The sequence below is a fragment of the Ambystoma mexicanum genome, chromosome 11 (genome assembly GCF_040938575.1).
Source record: "Ambystoma mexicanum isolate Mex_15411 chromosome 11, UKY_AmexF1_1, whole genome shotgun sequence".
NCBI lineage: Eukaryota > Metazoa > Chordata > Amphibia > Caudata > Ambystomatidae > Ambystoma > Ambystoma mexicanum.
In genome coordinates, this window is record NC_090934.1 from 558,163,345 (window position 1) to 558,181,061 (window position 17,717).

Genomic DNA, 17,717 nt, shown 5'->3' on the forward strand with positions numbered 1-17,717 from the left:
TTCACATCTTTCGACTGCTCCAACAACTATTACACTCTGACACACTGCCACTACTTCTGCTACCACTACTGTGATTTTGGCTTCCTTTTTATCCAGCGAGTAGCTCATGTAGTTGGTTAGAGCGTTGCTGGTACTTTTCTAGTGCCTCCGTGTTAGGGAGACTTCTCAGATATGTACCAATTCCCTCTTCCTTAGAGAACCGCAGCAAATTTGCTGGGTTTTGAGGACTTTTTTACCTGGACAGAGAGACTTTCCCACTCGCTCCTGTATATTAATGTGATTTTGTACTCCGTTTCTTTTGGTTGTGGAGTCTGATAAACTCCATAGGCATCTTTACATTGTGTCACACAGCACCTTCAGTGCTGTGACATAGGGAGTCTCCTCAGATTTCCCAAAGGTTTAAATACCTTCTCTGGGATAAACTACTGTTTCCCAGAGCAGCAAAGTGAAATTGACTTTACTTCCATTTGTAACTTTCTAGATCCAGCACACACCATCTTACAATGGGGTGCTGGAGGGGTTACTTATTACCTTTGTATAGCTTCTCGTGTAACATTTTTATTCTTCCCTTTCCTTGAATGGCTGGTGGCAGTGGTTTACTTTTTACTACCATTATGGGATTTTACCACAGGCTGCGTTGGCAGCCATGGTGAAGCACCCATGGCTGCCATGTTTGTCAAAATGGCCCGGTCTTCTTTTTGCGCCATTTCTTTGAGGAAAGATCATTCTTGAGATTTACTCTGCGAGCCAAACCAGGTTTAGTCCTTTTGTTCATTGTGTCTTTGGCGGGATTCATAAGTGAAATCTGCCTCTGGATCCAGGGTGTTTGGCGGGGGCAGGAAGGTGCCCGAAACTCCCTGTGCTTAATCTCCTAGGAGACAGGAATTCCCTCTGTGGTGATTGGCCAGCTGGCTGTCAGGCAAGGACAGCCACCATGCTGGGTGACTGACAGCTAGGCTGGAATGAATGGGAGCAAGCTGCATAAATGGCAAGGCTTTTTGGCTTGGACGGCAGAGTGTTGAACACTGGACAAAGGAATCCGAAGAACTTCTAGAGGACACCTGCTGCAACTCCTGGACCATTGGTTTGCCCGGTGAAGCCCTGCTGCTGTGCTGAAACTCTAAATTCCTATCGACAGAAGCCCCTGCAAGGACAACTTCTCCCTTTGAGTTGGTGGGACCAATCAACTCCTAAGTAAGCCACTTGAACATCCTCTTGAAGCTGGTAGAGTTCCCACTGCAGTCGCTGCTGGAACCGGATAACCAGGGAGAGGAACACCAGTTTGTGTGTTGCTTTTAAACTGGCCAAGAGCTCCAGGAAGATCCTCCGGACTCCCAGGAAGCAGGACTTATAAAGCCTGAGCCCAAACGGAGTGCGGGACCCCAGATGCAAGGAAAGCCCATCTCGACAACCAGGAACCGAAGTGTTGCTATTAACGGTAGGCGCGAGGAGCTGAAACACCGAAGTGCCACTTATTTGAAGATTGCCGGTTGCGAGCGGTGACTGTCCCCAGAAGTCCTCCATCTTGTACCCACGACTGAGGCCCAGGAACAGAAGGCATCTGCTGCACTTCTTCCTCAACCTAAAGGTACTGTAAAGTCGAAGAACGTACCTCCTGTGTAGCCATTTGTCCTCGTTGGACTTGTTGGGTTGCATGTGTAGAGTTGCTATCAGCTTCTTTACCTCACAAGTCTAATCAGCTTGTGACCCTACTTTGATTTCTTCTATTCTACCAAGACTTTTTAAACATTGGAAAAGACTTTCTACTTGCCTGCAAGAAGTGCTTCTTTGACTTTTGCTAACTTAACATTGGCTGGCCTGGCTCCCTGAATGACACTTCACTCTTCTCCTTAGGTATTTTGCCTTCCTTCCAGGAAAGGGTTACCTGACATAGTAATGTCAACAGCACCCTAGCTATTGGTCACCTCAGGGTGTAGGTAGTGCCCGTGTGTCATCCCAAATGGGTATTTACTGATTTAGAAAACTAAGTATTTTTGGGGTGCATTTGTGGGTTGCTTTATATTGCTCCCTTCTGAATAAGGCTTATTCTGACTGATACATTAATAATTGTTTATTCAAAAAGCAATGTGTTTAGGAGTATTTGAATACTTATCACTGAAGCTCTGTGCAACTCCACTACAGCTCACATTGACCCCTCTTGAGATGAGCCTGGCTGCTCAACACGCTACCAACCTCTGTAGTACAGACTTATAGCAAATGTTGGGTTCCTATTGCCGGGAGGTCAGGGCTGTTGTAGTGCACCCAAAGGGTACTGCATAAAATCTAGCCTTACACTCCCGTGTAGGGCCTCCTTGTCCCAGCATTACACAGTCCTGTTAGAGGTGTTGATCTGCACGAGTACCTTAGCTCTGGCACAAACTAGTTTAGAGTAGTAGGTAAGGGTAAACTTTTGGTTATGTTCTGCATTAACCACTGGAAATAGTGCTGGTTGGTGGGAAAATCAGTGACTGTCCTTGGATTGGTCACATTATGCTTAATTGTATTTTTCTCCAGAATTTGCATAAAGGGAGCCATTTAGTTAAGAGGGACCTCAAAGCTACCTTTGTCCCAGCACCACCAGAAGGAGGTGTCCTGAAGTGGGAGAATACATCCTCCTATCTATTTGTGTCTTGTTTTTACTGTATCCACTAAAGAGATGGCACCTGTGTATCCTGACAGTGTTGGAATAGGTGCCAAGACTGTAGTTACAGCACTTGCAGTTGATGTTTCGGTGACTGAAGCTTTTCTAGGCACAGAAACACTTGATAAGCATGTTTGGACTTTGGCCAATATGCCTAGAAAGAAGAACTGGGCGCAAATGTTTTAATATCCACCGAACCACCAGCTGAGGGGACAAGTTCTGCTGCAGTCTGAACTTTGACGAGTGCATCGAAATGTGTGACAAGGGTGAGGTGAATCTCGTGCACAAACTGTCGGAGTCCTATGTGCCGCCTTTGTCTCCACGGGAAGCCTCCCTAACAGTGCCCAACGCCTGCCGTATGCTACTGGCAGCCAGGAATCTTCAGTTTCCTGATTGGGTGTCTCCTCTGCGTCACTAATGGTGCCAGGATTCCCCTGTTCTGCCTTGGATTCCTCCGCACTGGCGGGGTATTCCATCAATGCTTAAGCATGCACCTTGTAGGCTGCCCAGCAGTTGGACCGTCGATCTTTAAAGGTCTTCAGTTTGAAGAGCTTACATGCTCGACATGTCTCCAGGTGGTCGCTCAGAAGGCAGTGGTTATACATGCCATGTGTATCCTTCCAGAGAAATTTTCGTTTACTAAACAGGCAAAATTTAAAAGAGTCACCATTACTAATGCTGAGGGGGAAATAAGAACACTTATTATGGAGGAAAGGTGTGGGGACTCATCTAAAAATGTACTAAATGTTTTTGCCCATTCTGCCAACTGTGTAGGCTGAAGCCTGAATCCCTGGTCGTTGCAAACATGCTGTCAAGAGCCGCAGGTTGCATCGAGCGCGATTACCAAAGAGGGTAACCTGAATGGTTATTAAAGGAATATAAATGTAATCGCTCAGTGACTAGCGGTAACTCTGAAACTGGAACTCTGCGAAATGCGAGCAAAATGATGGCAAAACAAAAACTAACTACAATCTTGAGGACCGACGCGTGAAGGTTGAATGAAGGATACAGTTCACATCACAGTAGGGAGCATTACAAAAAAGGCCCTTCCCTTTCAAATTAAAAAAAGGTCAAGCAATACTCCACATCACCCATGACTGGTTTGCCTATACGAAGCATTTGATTCTAAGCAGATCTCCAAACCTTTTCAGTAACAGTCTTACAGGTGTATCTGCTTACAGTCACATGCTTGCATAGGCTGACATTTACTGGTTCGTGCAGTGTGTACACCATTTGTTTTCAAACTTAAAAATAGGACCTCAACCGGGAGTTCCTGTAATATAATCCAAGCCATGTGTACTGCAGCCATAATCATGCATGCGTCTAGGTCACCAGATTGTTATTTTTCCTGTACTAAGGATGCATGAAGTCTAGAATGTGTTTTAAATGTGCCAACTCTCTAGGTATAAAATGAATGAACATATGGCTTATGATACCTTCAACTTAGTGCGGGGAGGACTGGTGGGCACATATGAATCTAAGCAAATGCGAAGATTACTGAAAAGGTAATGTTTGTCTTCTGTGGCTTGTGGATCTGCTTAGAATTACATCCTTTGCAGAGACTAGCAAGCAGTACCATAGAAAGTGGTGTGTTAATTGAAAGAACAGAAGCAATGAAGTGTTTTAACACATCTTGACACCCCCACCTGGGAATAATATCTAGCTTGTGTGTCAACAAAAATGTGCACTGAAGTCCATGTAGCTGCTTCGCCGATAGCGTCCAACGGAACATTTGCAATGAATGCCGAATTAGCTCCTGTACAAAGTGTAAAATGTGCACAAGGTTTGAATGGAAGAGTCTTGAGAAAGGCTGTAACAAACAATACAACTTACAATCCATATTGCAATGGTAGCCTTTGAGACAGGATCCCCTTCATTGGGCTGCAAGAGAATCGATCTGTCTTTTAGTGGCTTGGTCTTACTAAGGTAGTACATGACTGTCCTATATATCTGGGGAAGAGTGCATGGAATTACAAGGCTGAAGCTAAACCCAGGAGCGCTGGTGAAAGTGGTCCATTCCTGTCACCGAAGAGGACAGAGGAGTGGCATGGTGGGCGGAGTCAGGGGAGCGCATGCTCCCAGAGCTGCGCCTCTAAAAGGGAAAGAAGATTTCTTCTGGTGAAAAAAGTTCAGTCTCCTGTCCCTAGCGGGGGACACCCATTCAGTATGGAGGAAAGGGGACGGGGCGTAGGTGTAGGTGTAGGTTATGTATTTTGAAGAAAAACATGGATGCATTCTTAACACCTTGTTCTTATGTGCAGTGACAAAAGGCTCAGAATACAGAACACCTGTAGTTCACGTATTCTACGAATGGAAGAGATGGCGACAAGAAACACCATTTTGTAATTTAGATCTATGAAGTGTGCTTAGTAAATGGTCCCTAAATTAAGACCCATAAGCTTGTGTAGCACCTGTCACGCTACGCCCGTGGAAGTTGTGGCAGAAGTGTAGACACTAGCGGCTTGAGGTTTGTTTGAGGACTCCGTCTAGACCTCATCCAACATGGCTGCCTAGTGTTCATCAACACACCATTCCCTAGGAACAGTGCGTTGTATCCGTCACTTCCTCTTGGACTTCGTTGCTGTACTCACAGTTCTACTCCTCCGTTCTCTCGCCTTCAGTCCTCCGGTGGGTTATTCAAGACCTTCCCCATTCTTTCTGTCCTTGTTAGTTTCTTTCCATTCTCTACCTCTTACTATTTCTGAATACTCTTTTGCTTCATCTTCCATTCTTTCCCGCGTTCTGTGGTTCGCTTAGTACACTACCCCTGCGTGGTGGGGTTATCCTGTTCACTCCCTTGCCTTCACTTTCCCTATTCATACTGTACCTCGATCTTACCCCGGCTTTTAACCACAGGCTTCTGTCTATACTATTCTTCCCCGTTTCTGTACTCTGGTCTCTGCGTACCCCGCGCTCCCTCTGTGTTTGACTAACTGTCCTATGTTAGTTTGTATCTGGTCGCAAGCAAGATTCTTGCCTCGTCCTCCGTCCGAATAGCTTTCTCTGCATATATTCTGAGTTGAATTGCTATTCCACCGTCCTCATTCTCAGTTGCTCAAGGCTTTCTGCTCACTTATTCTGTCCGAATCCTCATCCTCACAGAGTACCCCCGATTCGGGTCAAGGAGACATCCATCCAGTCTCTCCTTATTGCAAGACTTGAAGGACATTGCCCTGGCAAGCTATACTTGTGACACCATCTTGATTCCAAGTGATATTTCTCATCAGACCACCGGAGAGGGATCTGAAGGTGCCATTTACCAGCCTGAGCCATTATTCATCTGTGATCACATCTGGGCTATATCTGCAACATCACCCAGGGTTTTTTGGTGCCTTCTGGCTTTTTCCCCTGGACTTTGGGGTAGGCTCAATGGAGTTCCCTGTGACTTGGTATCCACACCAGTCAAGGTGGCCTCTGAGGGAGCTAGACCCTACTTAGACAAAAAGAAGGAAAAGCCCAAGGAAAGAAAGAGCCCAGACTCCAGGAAGATAGACCGACACCAAACACAGTTCAGAAAGTCAAGGTGAGGAGGTGGTTCGGGAGGGTACCCCACTACACGACAGCACCACATTTAAATCCCATCCCTGTGGCGGGTAAGCAACCAGTAGATATAAGCGTTTAACTCATTCCATGCAGGCTTTAACAAGTGGAATTCTCCACCAGCAAACCTTGTTCCGAGATGTTGTGCAAGCATATTGTGCTTCCAAATGAACCTTTAATGAATGCAAAGCTAGTCCCAAATCCAGAAAATGCAAGAAATGATAAAAAATATGCAAAGTTGAAGTCACTATGGTTGAAGTTTGATTTCTTACACCACACAAACGGCTTCCACTTATTAAAGTACAAATGCTTAATGTTGGGTGAGCATGCTTTCCTTAAAATATCCATGCATTTACCTGGTAAATTAATGTGTCCAAATTCCATGGTCTCAGAAGCCAAGTTGATTGTATGAGGGTGTAGAATCAGCACCCAGCTCTGACTGACAGTTTGGTGAGCAAAGTGACATTTCTAAGAGGTGCAAGTACTACATGTGCCGCACCACACAGGAGCAATACAAATCATGGTAAATGTTCCTGATACTGTTTAACAGTGGTGTCGGGGGTGCAGGCAAACCTCCCCAACTAATTTATCCATAGTGCCTTCACCAAGCACCCCGTCTGTTATCTGGAGATATAATCGGGGCATTTTGCGTTGCTTGTTGCAAAAAGGTCAATTGCTGGCTGACCTCAGTGAAAATGTGTTTTTAAGGCCAACACAAACCCTTGGAGGACGGGTGGGAGCTTCTACCAGACAACCTCAAAGTGTTTGGCAAGTAATTTTGTTCTCCCGACACATGCTGCACTTGGCAATGTATTCCCCCAGTAGAGATACTTCCTAACCTATTGAGCAAGTTGCTCCGGACTGTTTATGTAAAACATGCTGTTGTAATTAACACATTCTTCCCCCTACAGGTAATGCTGGAAAGCAAGTTGCGCTTTGTAGACTGCTATAAGTTCCAGGATGTTTATGTGTTCTTTTGCTAGTGGGAGCGACCATGTTCCCCGCGCTGTGTGGTGTAGTCATCTGAACTTCTGGGGATTGACATGTGTTGGCTGGTCTTACATCCAGCAGCTGTCTGGTTTGGTCTTTCTTAGATAAGCTGAGGTATTAAAATCGCCATACGTTCTTGTTCGTGATAATGGCACCTCCGCAACGGTCTCCTTTTCAAGAAGGGTTTGAATCTCTGCTTGCAGTATTTGCCGATGTTCTAGTGGCATTCTTCTGTTCTTTGGGAGTATATAGCAGTCTCTGCAAGTTTGATGCAATACCAGTTAGGATGAATTCTCATTTACGTGCCAATTCCCTTCAACCTTAGAGACCCCCAGCTCTTTTGCTGGATTTAAATTTTAACCCTGGAGTGAGACCTTTTTCACTCGTGGTTTGAACTAAGTTTGGATTATGCGTTTCCTCTGTTTTTGGAGTCTGACAAACTCTGTAGGAATCTACTTTGTATGGGGATAGCACCCTCAGTGCAGTGTCAGAAATCCTTAAGATTTCTCATAAGGTTTAAATTACTATTCTTGGTATCAGTAGTTTTCACAAGAAAGGGTAAGTAAAATTGACCGTACTTACCTTTTACTCTGTCGGTCGAGCACATACCATCTTATGTGGAGTGCTTAGGGGGGCGGGTTACCTAGTAGCCCCTTATCCTACATTCTCATGTAACATTTATGTTACCCTCACTATTTTAAATGGCTGGTGGCAGTGGTTTAGTTTGCCTGGCATTGTGCTTTTCTACTGCAGGCTGAACGCTCAGCCGCAGAATAGCACGCATGGGTGACCATTTGTCAAAATGGCCCCGTGTGTCTGGAAAGGCAGGATGGGAGGGAGGTTCCCGAAACTCCCCTGTCCTTTGTCTCTAGGAGTGCATGAATGCAATCAGTCCTGATTGGCTGACTGTCGGGACAGCCACCATGCCGTGTGATTGACAGCCTAGGCTGTGCATGAATGGCAGAAACCGGAAGAAGAAACTGAAAGAAGCTTGCTGCATTCTCCTGGACCTTTAATTGCTCGGTGAAGCCCTGCTGGTGTGCTGAAACTAGTTTTTCACTTCGACAGAAGCTTCAGAAGGGGCGACTTCTTCCCTTGGGTTAATGGGACCAACTAACCCCGAGACCAACTCCATTGGACCAGCTTCCCTGCCTGGCTGTACTTCTTCGCTGCTGCAAGAACCGAGTGCCAGGGGCTCGAGAAATCTGTAGTCTAGTTCAACATCTTAAATCCCGCCAGAAGCTCCAGGAGTCTCCAAAGGACCCTCCAGAAGCAGGGCGACCCGAGCTCGAGGCCCATTACCAGAGTGCAGGACCCAAGGAGTGCAGGAAGCCCAACCGGTATCCAAGATCCGCCACGGTGCTGTTTACCAAGCGCTGAAACCGCAAAGTGCTGCTGAACCGGAAAGAGCCCATAGCTGCAAACGACTTCCAAATTGCTGCTGCAGAAGTCCTCCAGGCACCCCCACCCCCTCTCTTAGCCCCACGACTGAGGCTCAGGAACCCAGGGTCTGCACCGCTGCAACAGGACAGAATCCAGCTGGACCACTCTTCTTCAAACCAGAGGTACTGTTTAGACTTGGGGTATTTACCTCAGTGTCTTTAGCTGTGTTCTTCTCAGTTGGGAATTGCCTTCGAGTTGATTCCAGGCTTCACAGCTTGTGACCCAACAAGTGATTTCTACAAATGCTCCAACTTTGTGCTAAACTATCTAAGAAGTGCCTCAGCTGCATCAACTATGCTCCAATTGACTTTCACAGTCCTGGCTCCCTGCAGACTAGTCCATTGATTTTTATATTGCTGTCCCAACTCCCCAACATTGTGCTCCATTCCTCTTGGCAATAGAATTACTTGTTTTCTCCCAGTGCCTGATGAATTATTAACATTATCAGTGCTAAAGTAGCTACAGTCAAGTACCCTCCCATGAGGCTGGACCTATTCAGGCACTCTGGCAGACAAAGGACAGAGGGGTGGAAGACTCCTGCCCAACCTCCTGCCTGACCACACTCGAGCCTAGGCGGGGATACCTACTGGTTCCCGTGAAATGACAGCCTGTGATCTAAAAACACAATAGTTGGTAGAACATGTCCACTCCCATCAGCCATTGTCTATGTAAAAGTCACAGGAGCAGAGAGAAGGGGGATATCAAGTACCCCTTTGGCACTCCACCGCCGAGGGTAGTGTGTGCCAAGCTCAGACTATACAGTTTGGGAGAGATACGAAGCATCAAGAACTATAGTTTACTGAAGGATATAGAACAATAATCTTAAAGGAGGATCCCAAGGGTCCCCAGCAACACTGTCCATAAGGAGCTGTGTGCTGCAGTAGTAAACAGATGCCTTTAAGAGCTATGGGGCAGACAGACTTCATAGTACAGGTAGGAGACAAAGAATGGACAGAGCCCACAAGAATCAATGAGTGGAAAAGGCTCCACTAATTCAGGATTGAAAGAAAGTTCCAGAAGTCCAGCAAAAAGTGCTGGGATCTGACCAGGCGAGGAGACGAACAAAAATGATAAATCTCCCTAACACAAGTGAACAAACTTAGAGGCAGTGGTCGTTTCAGGGAGGGCCCCCTTTCCTCCTTCACCTTTAATTATCTGTAAGAGGTACAATCTTCTCTTGTATGGAGGGCCCTCTTGACGTAGCTTCATCACTCACATTTTTCACTCAGTGGGCACCATCTCGGAATCCTCCTTTACTTTTGAATTAGATTTTCTAAAGTGGTAGGGCAAATAAGTAACTTTGAATCAGTGTTCTTTATTTTGGGCTACAAAGATCACCCTTAGTTTGTTTTTAGAAGGCAGAGAATTCCCCTCATAGCTATAGGACCAATTAGGCATTTTTCCTTTTATTTTAATAAATACATCTATCACATGATCCATTGTTATCAGAGTCCTCTTTCTGGTTCACCAGAGATGGTACCACAGATATAAACATCTCCATGGATCAATGAGGATGGAAACACTTCCTATTTTATTGGTTGGGTGTTTTTACTCAGTTTTATTTAGTGAGTATTGGCAATTTTCAGGGAGTAAAGTGGCTAAGGCACAGCTTATCTCTAGGGCTGGCTATTACCCAAAGCGTTTTCAGAAAAACCCATAAAATGCCAACCATTCCTCAGATCAGATTCCCACCACTAAGCAAGGAAACAACCTTGCTACCCAGACACGATGGACATAAATGCAAAGTGAAGTATGCTTGCAAAAAATGGCCACCAAGTAAAGCACACAACTTCACTGTTCACTATGTTAAAGCACATTTGTACCGCGCACTATCACCACCGGAGTGGTCCCCTGGCGCTCTAGCAGCTCTGAAAGAGGAATGGAGGGGTGGCTAATGGGAAGAAGCTGGAAAAGTGCAAGAGAGCAGTGATGTGCTGTTGGCGGCCTCAGCCCGGTGGGTCAGTTGGCTGGGCCGGGGGTGTTTTGCGGCCGGTAGTTGTCATGTACTTTTGTGAAAGTCTTTTTTGTTGCAATGTAGTGAGGTTTTTGCGGTTTGTGGTGCTTTAGGTTTGTGGTTTGGTGTTTGAGAGGTGTATGCAGAGGGGGAAATTGTTAGTGCAGTTAGTTGGCATCATTATCCTGACTTGAGGCGCTGGACCTCTGCAATCTCCCCCGGTGGGGCTCGGGAGCACCCCTGTCCTGATCTGGGTCCGTCTGGCCTGCAAGGTCCCTTTCACAAATGGCCCCTCCTCCCCCAGTCTTCCCTTCCCACTCATACGGCTAGCACACCTGCCCATGTCCACAGCTCAGATAGTGTGGTGATTGGTAGTATCCAGATACTTCCACTTTACTGTGGTACCTGGTGGCAACTACGGGGCGAGTGCGGGTGTTGGGTATGATTAGGGCGAGATGTTGACTCAGTTTGGGTGTCGCCTATGTTCCACTCTAACTGGCGTCCTTCGTCCAGGTGCCGTGGGACCTTCACATAGGGAGATGTCCACAGTCTGTATTGTGGGTTGTCCGTGTCCACTCCAGTTTATCCATCTTTTTTCCTTTAGTTTCGGTTTTCAGTTTGAGTCTGTGGTGTTGAAGAGCCAGGTTTTTAACAATTTCCTAAATTTTAGGTGATTTTTGGTGTTTTATATCGTTTGGGATGATGTTCCAGGTTTTTGCGGCTCAGTGGTAGAAGGAGGTGCCTCCCAGTTTGAGGTATGGTTTAGCTTCCAGGCAGATTTCGTTGCTGGACCTGTGGGGCCTTGTTGGCTTGTAGATTGTCATTTTCTTTTGTAGGAATTCTGCTCCCTGTCCACCGACTGCCCTGTGCCTTATGCAAATTGTTTTGAGGTGATGTGATGTTTTACTGTGAGCCAGTGTAGTGTTTTTAGGGCAGGAGTGATGTGTTCTCTTCTTGATAGTTTGAGGAGTAGTCTGGCTGCTGCATTTTGGATCCATTGTAGTTTCTTCAAGAGGTATTCTGGAGTTCCGAGGTAGAGGCTGTTTGCAAAGTCGATACTGGACATGAGGGTGACGATAGTGAGTGTTTTATGCGTGAAGGAGAGGAATGGTAGGATTCTTCTTGCCTTGTGGAGGAGGAAAACACATTTGACTGTTGCATTTACTTGTGGTTCTAAGGTTATGGTGTTGTCCATCAGGACTCCCAGATGTTTTACTACCTTAGATGGTGAAGTTCTCCTTTCCCTTGGCCACAGGATGGCGGTTTTGTTCCCTTGGTCTTTGGATACGATCATGATTTCAGTCTTTCATGAATTGATTTTCAGGTTGTTGGCAGTCATCCAGTTGAAGACTTCTTTTAGACACTTGATAAGGGTTGAATGATCAGCTTGGTTCATTGATTTTGTAGATGATTTGGGTATCCTCTGCGTAGTTGTAGCATGTAATGTACTTTTTGAAGATTCGGATAACCGGAGTCTGGTAGATGTTGAAGTACAGTGGTGATAGTGAGGATCCTTGTGGTACTCCAGTCGTTAACTCTTGGAGTGGATTTGAAGGGTTTAATCCATACGGTTTCTGTTGTCTGCTAGGAATGATTTAGTCCAGAGTAGTGTTGGGTCTTCTAGTCTTTTGGTTAGGGTGTCATAACTGTCGAAGGCTGCGGATAGGTCGAGCAGAATGAGGGCTGAGGTCGTGTTCGAGTCTGCATTGGTTTTTAGGTCGTCCCAGATGGATAGTGCTGTTTCCGTTCCTCTTGGGGGGTCTGAAACCGACTTATGCTTGGTCTAGCAGGTGGTGTTTTTCTACGTATTCTTGGGTTAGTTTATATATGTAGGTTTCCAGGAGTTTTGCCGGGTAGGGGGATGTTTGAAATCGGCCTGTAGTTGGCAGTCTTCTGAGTTGGTTTGATATATGCTGATTTGAAGGTCTTTGGTACAGTTCCTGTTGCTAGAGAAAGGTTCATAAGGTTTCTGTAGTATTCTGCTGGCGTTCCTTGTGCGAAGATTGATTTGTAGATGTTCGGGGGACAGTGATCCAGCTTTATTGCTGTGTTTTACCAGCAATGTGAAAGCATCTGCTGATATTTCAGGAAGGTTTGAGTTTGTGCTGAGGTTCTTTGATGGGTTCGCTTTGTAGTATATTGTGGTCGGTATGTTTTGTAAGGATTGTCGTATGTCGTTGAGTACAGCTGTGTAATCTGGGGCCAAACACAAATTTAAAAAACAGCAGTAACACAGATTTACTTTTACCATCAAAGCCAAAATATTACTGTCATAGGTGTTAAAGAACAGTCACTTACAAGAGGTTCCACAAACAGGTTTCTCCTTTGCTTCCAGCAGGTCCCACAAATGGATAGTAGCTTGATCATACTGTTCATTCAACCTGAAAGTTAAAATGTTACTTATTTTTAATTGCACATTGATTTGATTCCAGATATGATACTTTATTAGAAAAAAGAACTCTAAGTTGAAAATTGCTAGGAGCTATTTAGCTCCCGGTATAGCCTATACCTGCATGGTTAACTTGGCACCAACTGCCATCAGTTGCTACCTTTGACACCAAGCCAGATAGTGTCTAAGTTGTATAGTGGTGCATTAGGAAAACTCCAAAACAAGTTTCACATAAGCTCTACTAGACACAGCTTTAGTTTGCATATCAAGTGGAGATTAGATTTGCAGCACAATGAATTTGCTCCTCTGTCTGCAGCAAGGCGGCAGAGAAAGTGGAGGCAGGGCGGCAAGAAAGAATGCAACAGATATTATAAGTCACTCACCGTAATGTCCTTAGTCCCCTTTCCTCCATACTGCATGGGCATCCCTTCCAAGGGACGGGAGACAGATCCTTCCACCAGAAAAAACCTTCCCCTTTAAATTTAGAGGCAAGGCCCAGAGAGCATGCACTGCCCTGACTCCTCCCACCGGCGCCACAGCTCAGTCCCCAATGACGAATCGACAATAGATTTAACATTGCCCAATTAGACCAGTATTAAAGGGGCGGTTGGTTGGAAAATATGGAGGGAAAATATGGAGGAAAGGGGACTAAGGACTAAGCGTACGTTAATCACTAAAGTGAGTAACTTGTAATTACTCTTACATCCAGTCCCCTTTCCTCCATACTGCATTGGCGATTACAACTGAATGTAGCACCAGGGTGGAGAGGAGACCCCTCCATAGGCAAATGGGTTCCTGAGAACCACCTGTCCGAAAGCCGCATCAGATCTAGAGCCAGCAACAGTAATGCTTGCAGAAAATCGGAGTGGCCCAAGTGGCCACCTTGCTTATGACTTGCCAAGGGACAAGGCACTGGAATGCGATGGCCAATGCCCTGGCTCTGACTGCGTGGGCGTGCATGTTGGCCAGAAGCTGCTTGTGCTGGCCCTCGCACGACTGATGGCGTAGACCATCCAGCAGATATAGAAGCCTTGGAGGCCTGATAGCCTGGTCTTGAGCCTCCAAAAGTGACGAACAGGGTGACCGATTTGCAGAAGCCCTTGGTCCCGTCTAAGTAGAATTTCAGGGCACGCCCGACATCCAGGTAGTGCAGCACTCTGTGCTTCGTCCTTGGGATCGGCAAAAACATAGGAAGGACTATTTCCTCGTTCAAGTGGAAAGCAGACAGCACCTTGGGCAGAAATGCTGGATGTGTCTGCAGGAATACTTTGTCCCTGTGAAAGGTAGAATATGGTTCCGAGGCTACCAGCGCCTGGATTTCGCCGACTCCAAGTGCCGAGGTGAGGCCGACTAGTAAGGCTGTCTTGATAGTGACCAGCCTGATGTCAGCGGACGCCATTTGCTCGAACTGTGTGCGCCAAGGTGCCCAAGACTATGCTGAGGTCCCACACTGGGTGCGGCCTCTTGACGGGTGGGTAGAGCCTTGTGATCCCCGTCAAATGTTTGACGATTGGATTGGATGAGAAGATTGGACGAGAAGGCTTCCCCCCCCTCCCCAGCGTTCCTGTAAGCTCTGACGGCTGTGAGGTATGTACAGCAAGTGTCAACCTGCAAGCCAGAGCGGGCGAGGTGCGCCGAGAAGGAGACCACGTCGTCCAAAGTACATGCCAGGGGATCGATTTGGAGTCCGCCCAATGACAGAATCTGATCAATTTGCTTTCATACTGGGCCCTGCTAGACTTGCTCCTTGCACCCTGTATGATTTGCAGATTAGCCTGTGAGAGGCAGAGGTGCCGCAGCGTTACCCGATCAGGTTCCATGCTGTGAGGGCTAGTTTCTGTGGTGCGGGGTGGATGACTCTGATCTCCCTCCCCCCATGCTGTGCCAGAAGATGTGCTGGGCTGGGCCCGTCAGGAGGTGAATCAGGGGCATCTCAGAGACGCTGAGCATATCCGAGAACTGTGGCCTGGCCGGCCACCATGGAGCTATTAGAATGAGGTTGAGTTGGGAAGACTCCTTGATTTTGAAAATTACTCTGAATCAGCAGAGTGGGTGGGAAGGCACAAGCCTTAATGCCTTTGCACTGAAGCCGAAATGAGTCGCCTAGGGAGCCGGGGCCTTGTCCCTGCCACAAGGCGAACCAAGGGCACTTCTTGGTGTGCCAGGTGGCAAAGAGATCCACCTGGGTATGGCCCCACCTGTTGAAGATCTCCTGAACAACAAAGTCGTTTAGCAGCCGCTCGTAATTGTCCGCTCCCAGCCTGCTGAGCCTGTCCGTCTCCAGGTTGGATTTGCCCAGGAGGTGGACTGCCAGGAGGTAGTTTTCCAGGGCCCTCTCCCACATGCGGATTGCCAGTCTGCACAGAGGAGGGGATCTGGTGCTTCCCTTGTTGATATAGTACATGCTGGTCGAGTTGTCTGTCTGGATGAGGACAACCTTGCCCATGAGAAGTGTTAAGAATGCCTTGAGCGCTAGCCAAATGACCAATTGGTGTGGTATTCCTGCTCCCGTCGAGTCCAGGTGCCGTGGACTGAGATCGTCCAGGTGGCTCCCCAGCCCTCGAGCGAGGAATCCGCAGTGACGGTGGCCTGTGGGGTGGACGACCGAAAGGGGCTTGCCCATCCGTAGGTTGCAGTCCCTGGATCACCAGGTTAGGTCCGGGTGGAGAGCTGGAGGAACACTGATCATCTCGGACCGAGAGCCCCGCTCTTGGTTCCATGAGGCAGCGAAGTGCAGCTGAATCCTCAATCTCGTGTGTGGAACGGCTAATAGGACCGCCGCCAATAGACCCAGGAGACGTCGGTACCACCATGCAGAGGTCACACCTCTGCTGAGGAAGTGGGTGGTGGCCCTCTTGATGGCCAAGATCTTGTCCTTGGACGGAAATACCTTCTTGGAACATGTGTCCCAGATAAGGCCCAAAAATGTCAGAGCCTGCATAGGCTGGAGCTGTGACGTCTTGAGCGAGAAGTCCAGAACATGCATTGTGTTCATAAGGGCATGGGAAGAGTGGTGAACCGCTTCTGGAGATGTAGCCCTGACGAGCCAGTCGTCAAGGTATGGGTAGATGTGGAGGTCTGGCGCTCTGAGGAGAGCCGCCACCGTATTCATGAGCCTGGCAAAGACCCTGGGGGCAGAGATGAGGCCAAAAGGAAGGACCTTGCATTGAAAACGGTAGCCCATGATCCTGAACCATAGGAAAAAACGATGGGGCTACCAAATCGGGACGTGTAGGTATGCGTCCTTCAGATCCAGTTATCACATCCAGTCTCCTTTGCACGTCTGCGCTTTAAAAGCTGGCTTAACCATCTTGAATTTTTGCAGGGCTAAGGAGAGGTTGAGGGTGGAAATGTCCAGCAAAACTCAGGCCCGACTGGTTCTTCTGTATGGCGAAAATCCTGGAGTAAAAGCCCAAGCCTCGCTGGGAGGCTGGGACTTCCTCCACTGCCTAGCTCTCTACAAGCGACCGGATCCCGCCAAAAGCTTTTCTGTCCCAACCTGAGGGAGTGGCGGGGAGGGAGGAGAGGCTGGGATAGAGTGGCGGTACCCCGTGGATATGACAGAGGATCTAGGGGTCCGTGACATGCTGGCGCCAGAAATGTGCATGGAGAGCAAGCCTGCTGCACCCCCCCCCCTCCCCCGTTGGAGACACTTGGACCTGAAAATGTGTCATGCCTTCTTTCCCTCAGAGGCTGGCGGAGGAAGGTGACTGGAAAAAGCGCCCCCCCCCCCACCCCTTTGTTGCTTGCGACGGATCTGAGACGGCGATCGGTCCGGCTGCCTGGATCTCAGTTCCTGAAAGCCGCGGAACTCTTCATACGTACGTCCCCTGTCAGAGCGTTGCTGTGACTGGGTGTACGACTTGGGCGGGTCTGTCAAAATGGATAAAGATGAGGTGAATGAGTTCCTTAGAACCAAAGGAGTTGATTGCCTGAGGGTGGCAGTCACTTTGGAAGGGATACGATGTGGGAGGGTATTTGTCTCCAGGGTGGGCAGCATGCGGGTATGTCAGTGAGGCTCTGAAATTGGGCACTTATCGCATGTGTAAGTTGGAGGTACATAAAGCTGTCCATAGGCGATAATCCGTGTGTCGTTTTCAGCGCTTCGAAATCCCCCAACCGTCCATCGTGAACAATGTGCCAGGGTGGTTATACCTTTCCTCTCCCAGGGTCAAAGTGGCCCATTCTCTGAATTTCGGGGAGGTATGCATTGTGCCTTAAGGGTTGGTCAATCCTCCCAGCCTATGTGTCTATGTATTTCCTTACAGATTCGATGGATGTGAAGGGACCCTCTCGGGACCCACTTTAGACTTAGTCATCGTACAGTATGTTTAGGGGGGCAGGAGGCCTGCGTCTCTTGTTTTGACCCAGATGTGTGGGAGTATTGGGTCCTCATGCAGCCATTTGTTTGCCACTCCTGCCTGTGCAGCCCAGTAATAAATACGGATATCGGGCAGTCCTATGCCCCCCCCCCCCACCCCACACCGACCGGCTGAGTGTTTTAAGCACACTGCGGGGTCGTTTCCCTCCCCAGAGCAACGTGCGTAGGGACTTATCGATGCCTGTGAATGTTGCAGCCGGGATTGGGAGTGGGGTATTGGAAGACGTACAGAAATCTCAGAAGTGCCAATATTGAATAGCGCCGCCCTGCCCAGTAGTTAAAGTGGGAAACGTTGTTCACAAATGTATCCATTATCGGGTGCAGGTTTAGTTTGAGGAAGTCTGGTGTGGCACTTATCCATATACCCAGGTAGGTAAAG

The 17,717-nt window shown here is 47.7% G+C and overlaps 1 protein-coding gene across 10 annotated transcripts in view; it reads right to left on the reverse strand.

Annotated features, from left to right (window-relative positions):
* Positions 1-17,717, reverse strand: part of CAPRIN1 (cell cycle associated protein 1) — a 1,156,748-nt gene that overhangs the window by 742,867 nt on the left and 396,164 nt on the right. For all 10 annotated transcript variants that reach the window (XM_069623390.1, XM_069623385.1, XM_069623386.1 and 7 more), the window contains exon 6: positions 12,867-12,949. In XM_069623390.1, coding sequence (XP_069479491.1) covers positions 12,867-12,949 — 83 coding nt within the window. The remainder of the gene's footprint in view (positions 1-12,866; positions 12,950-17,717) is intronic.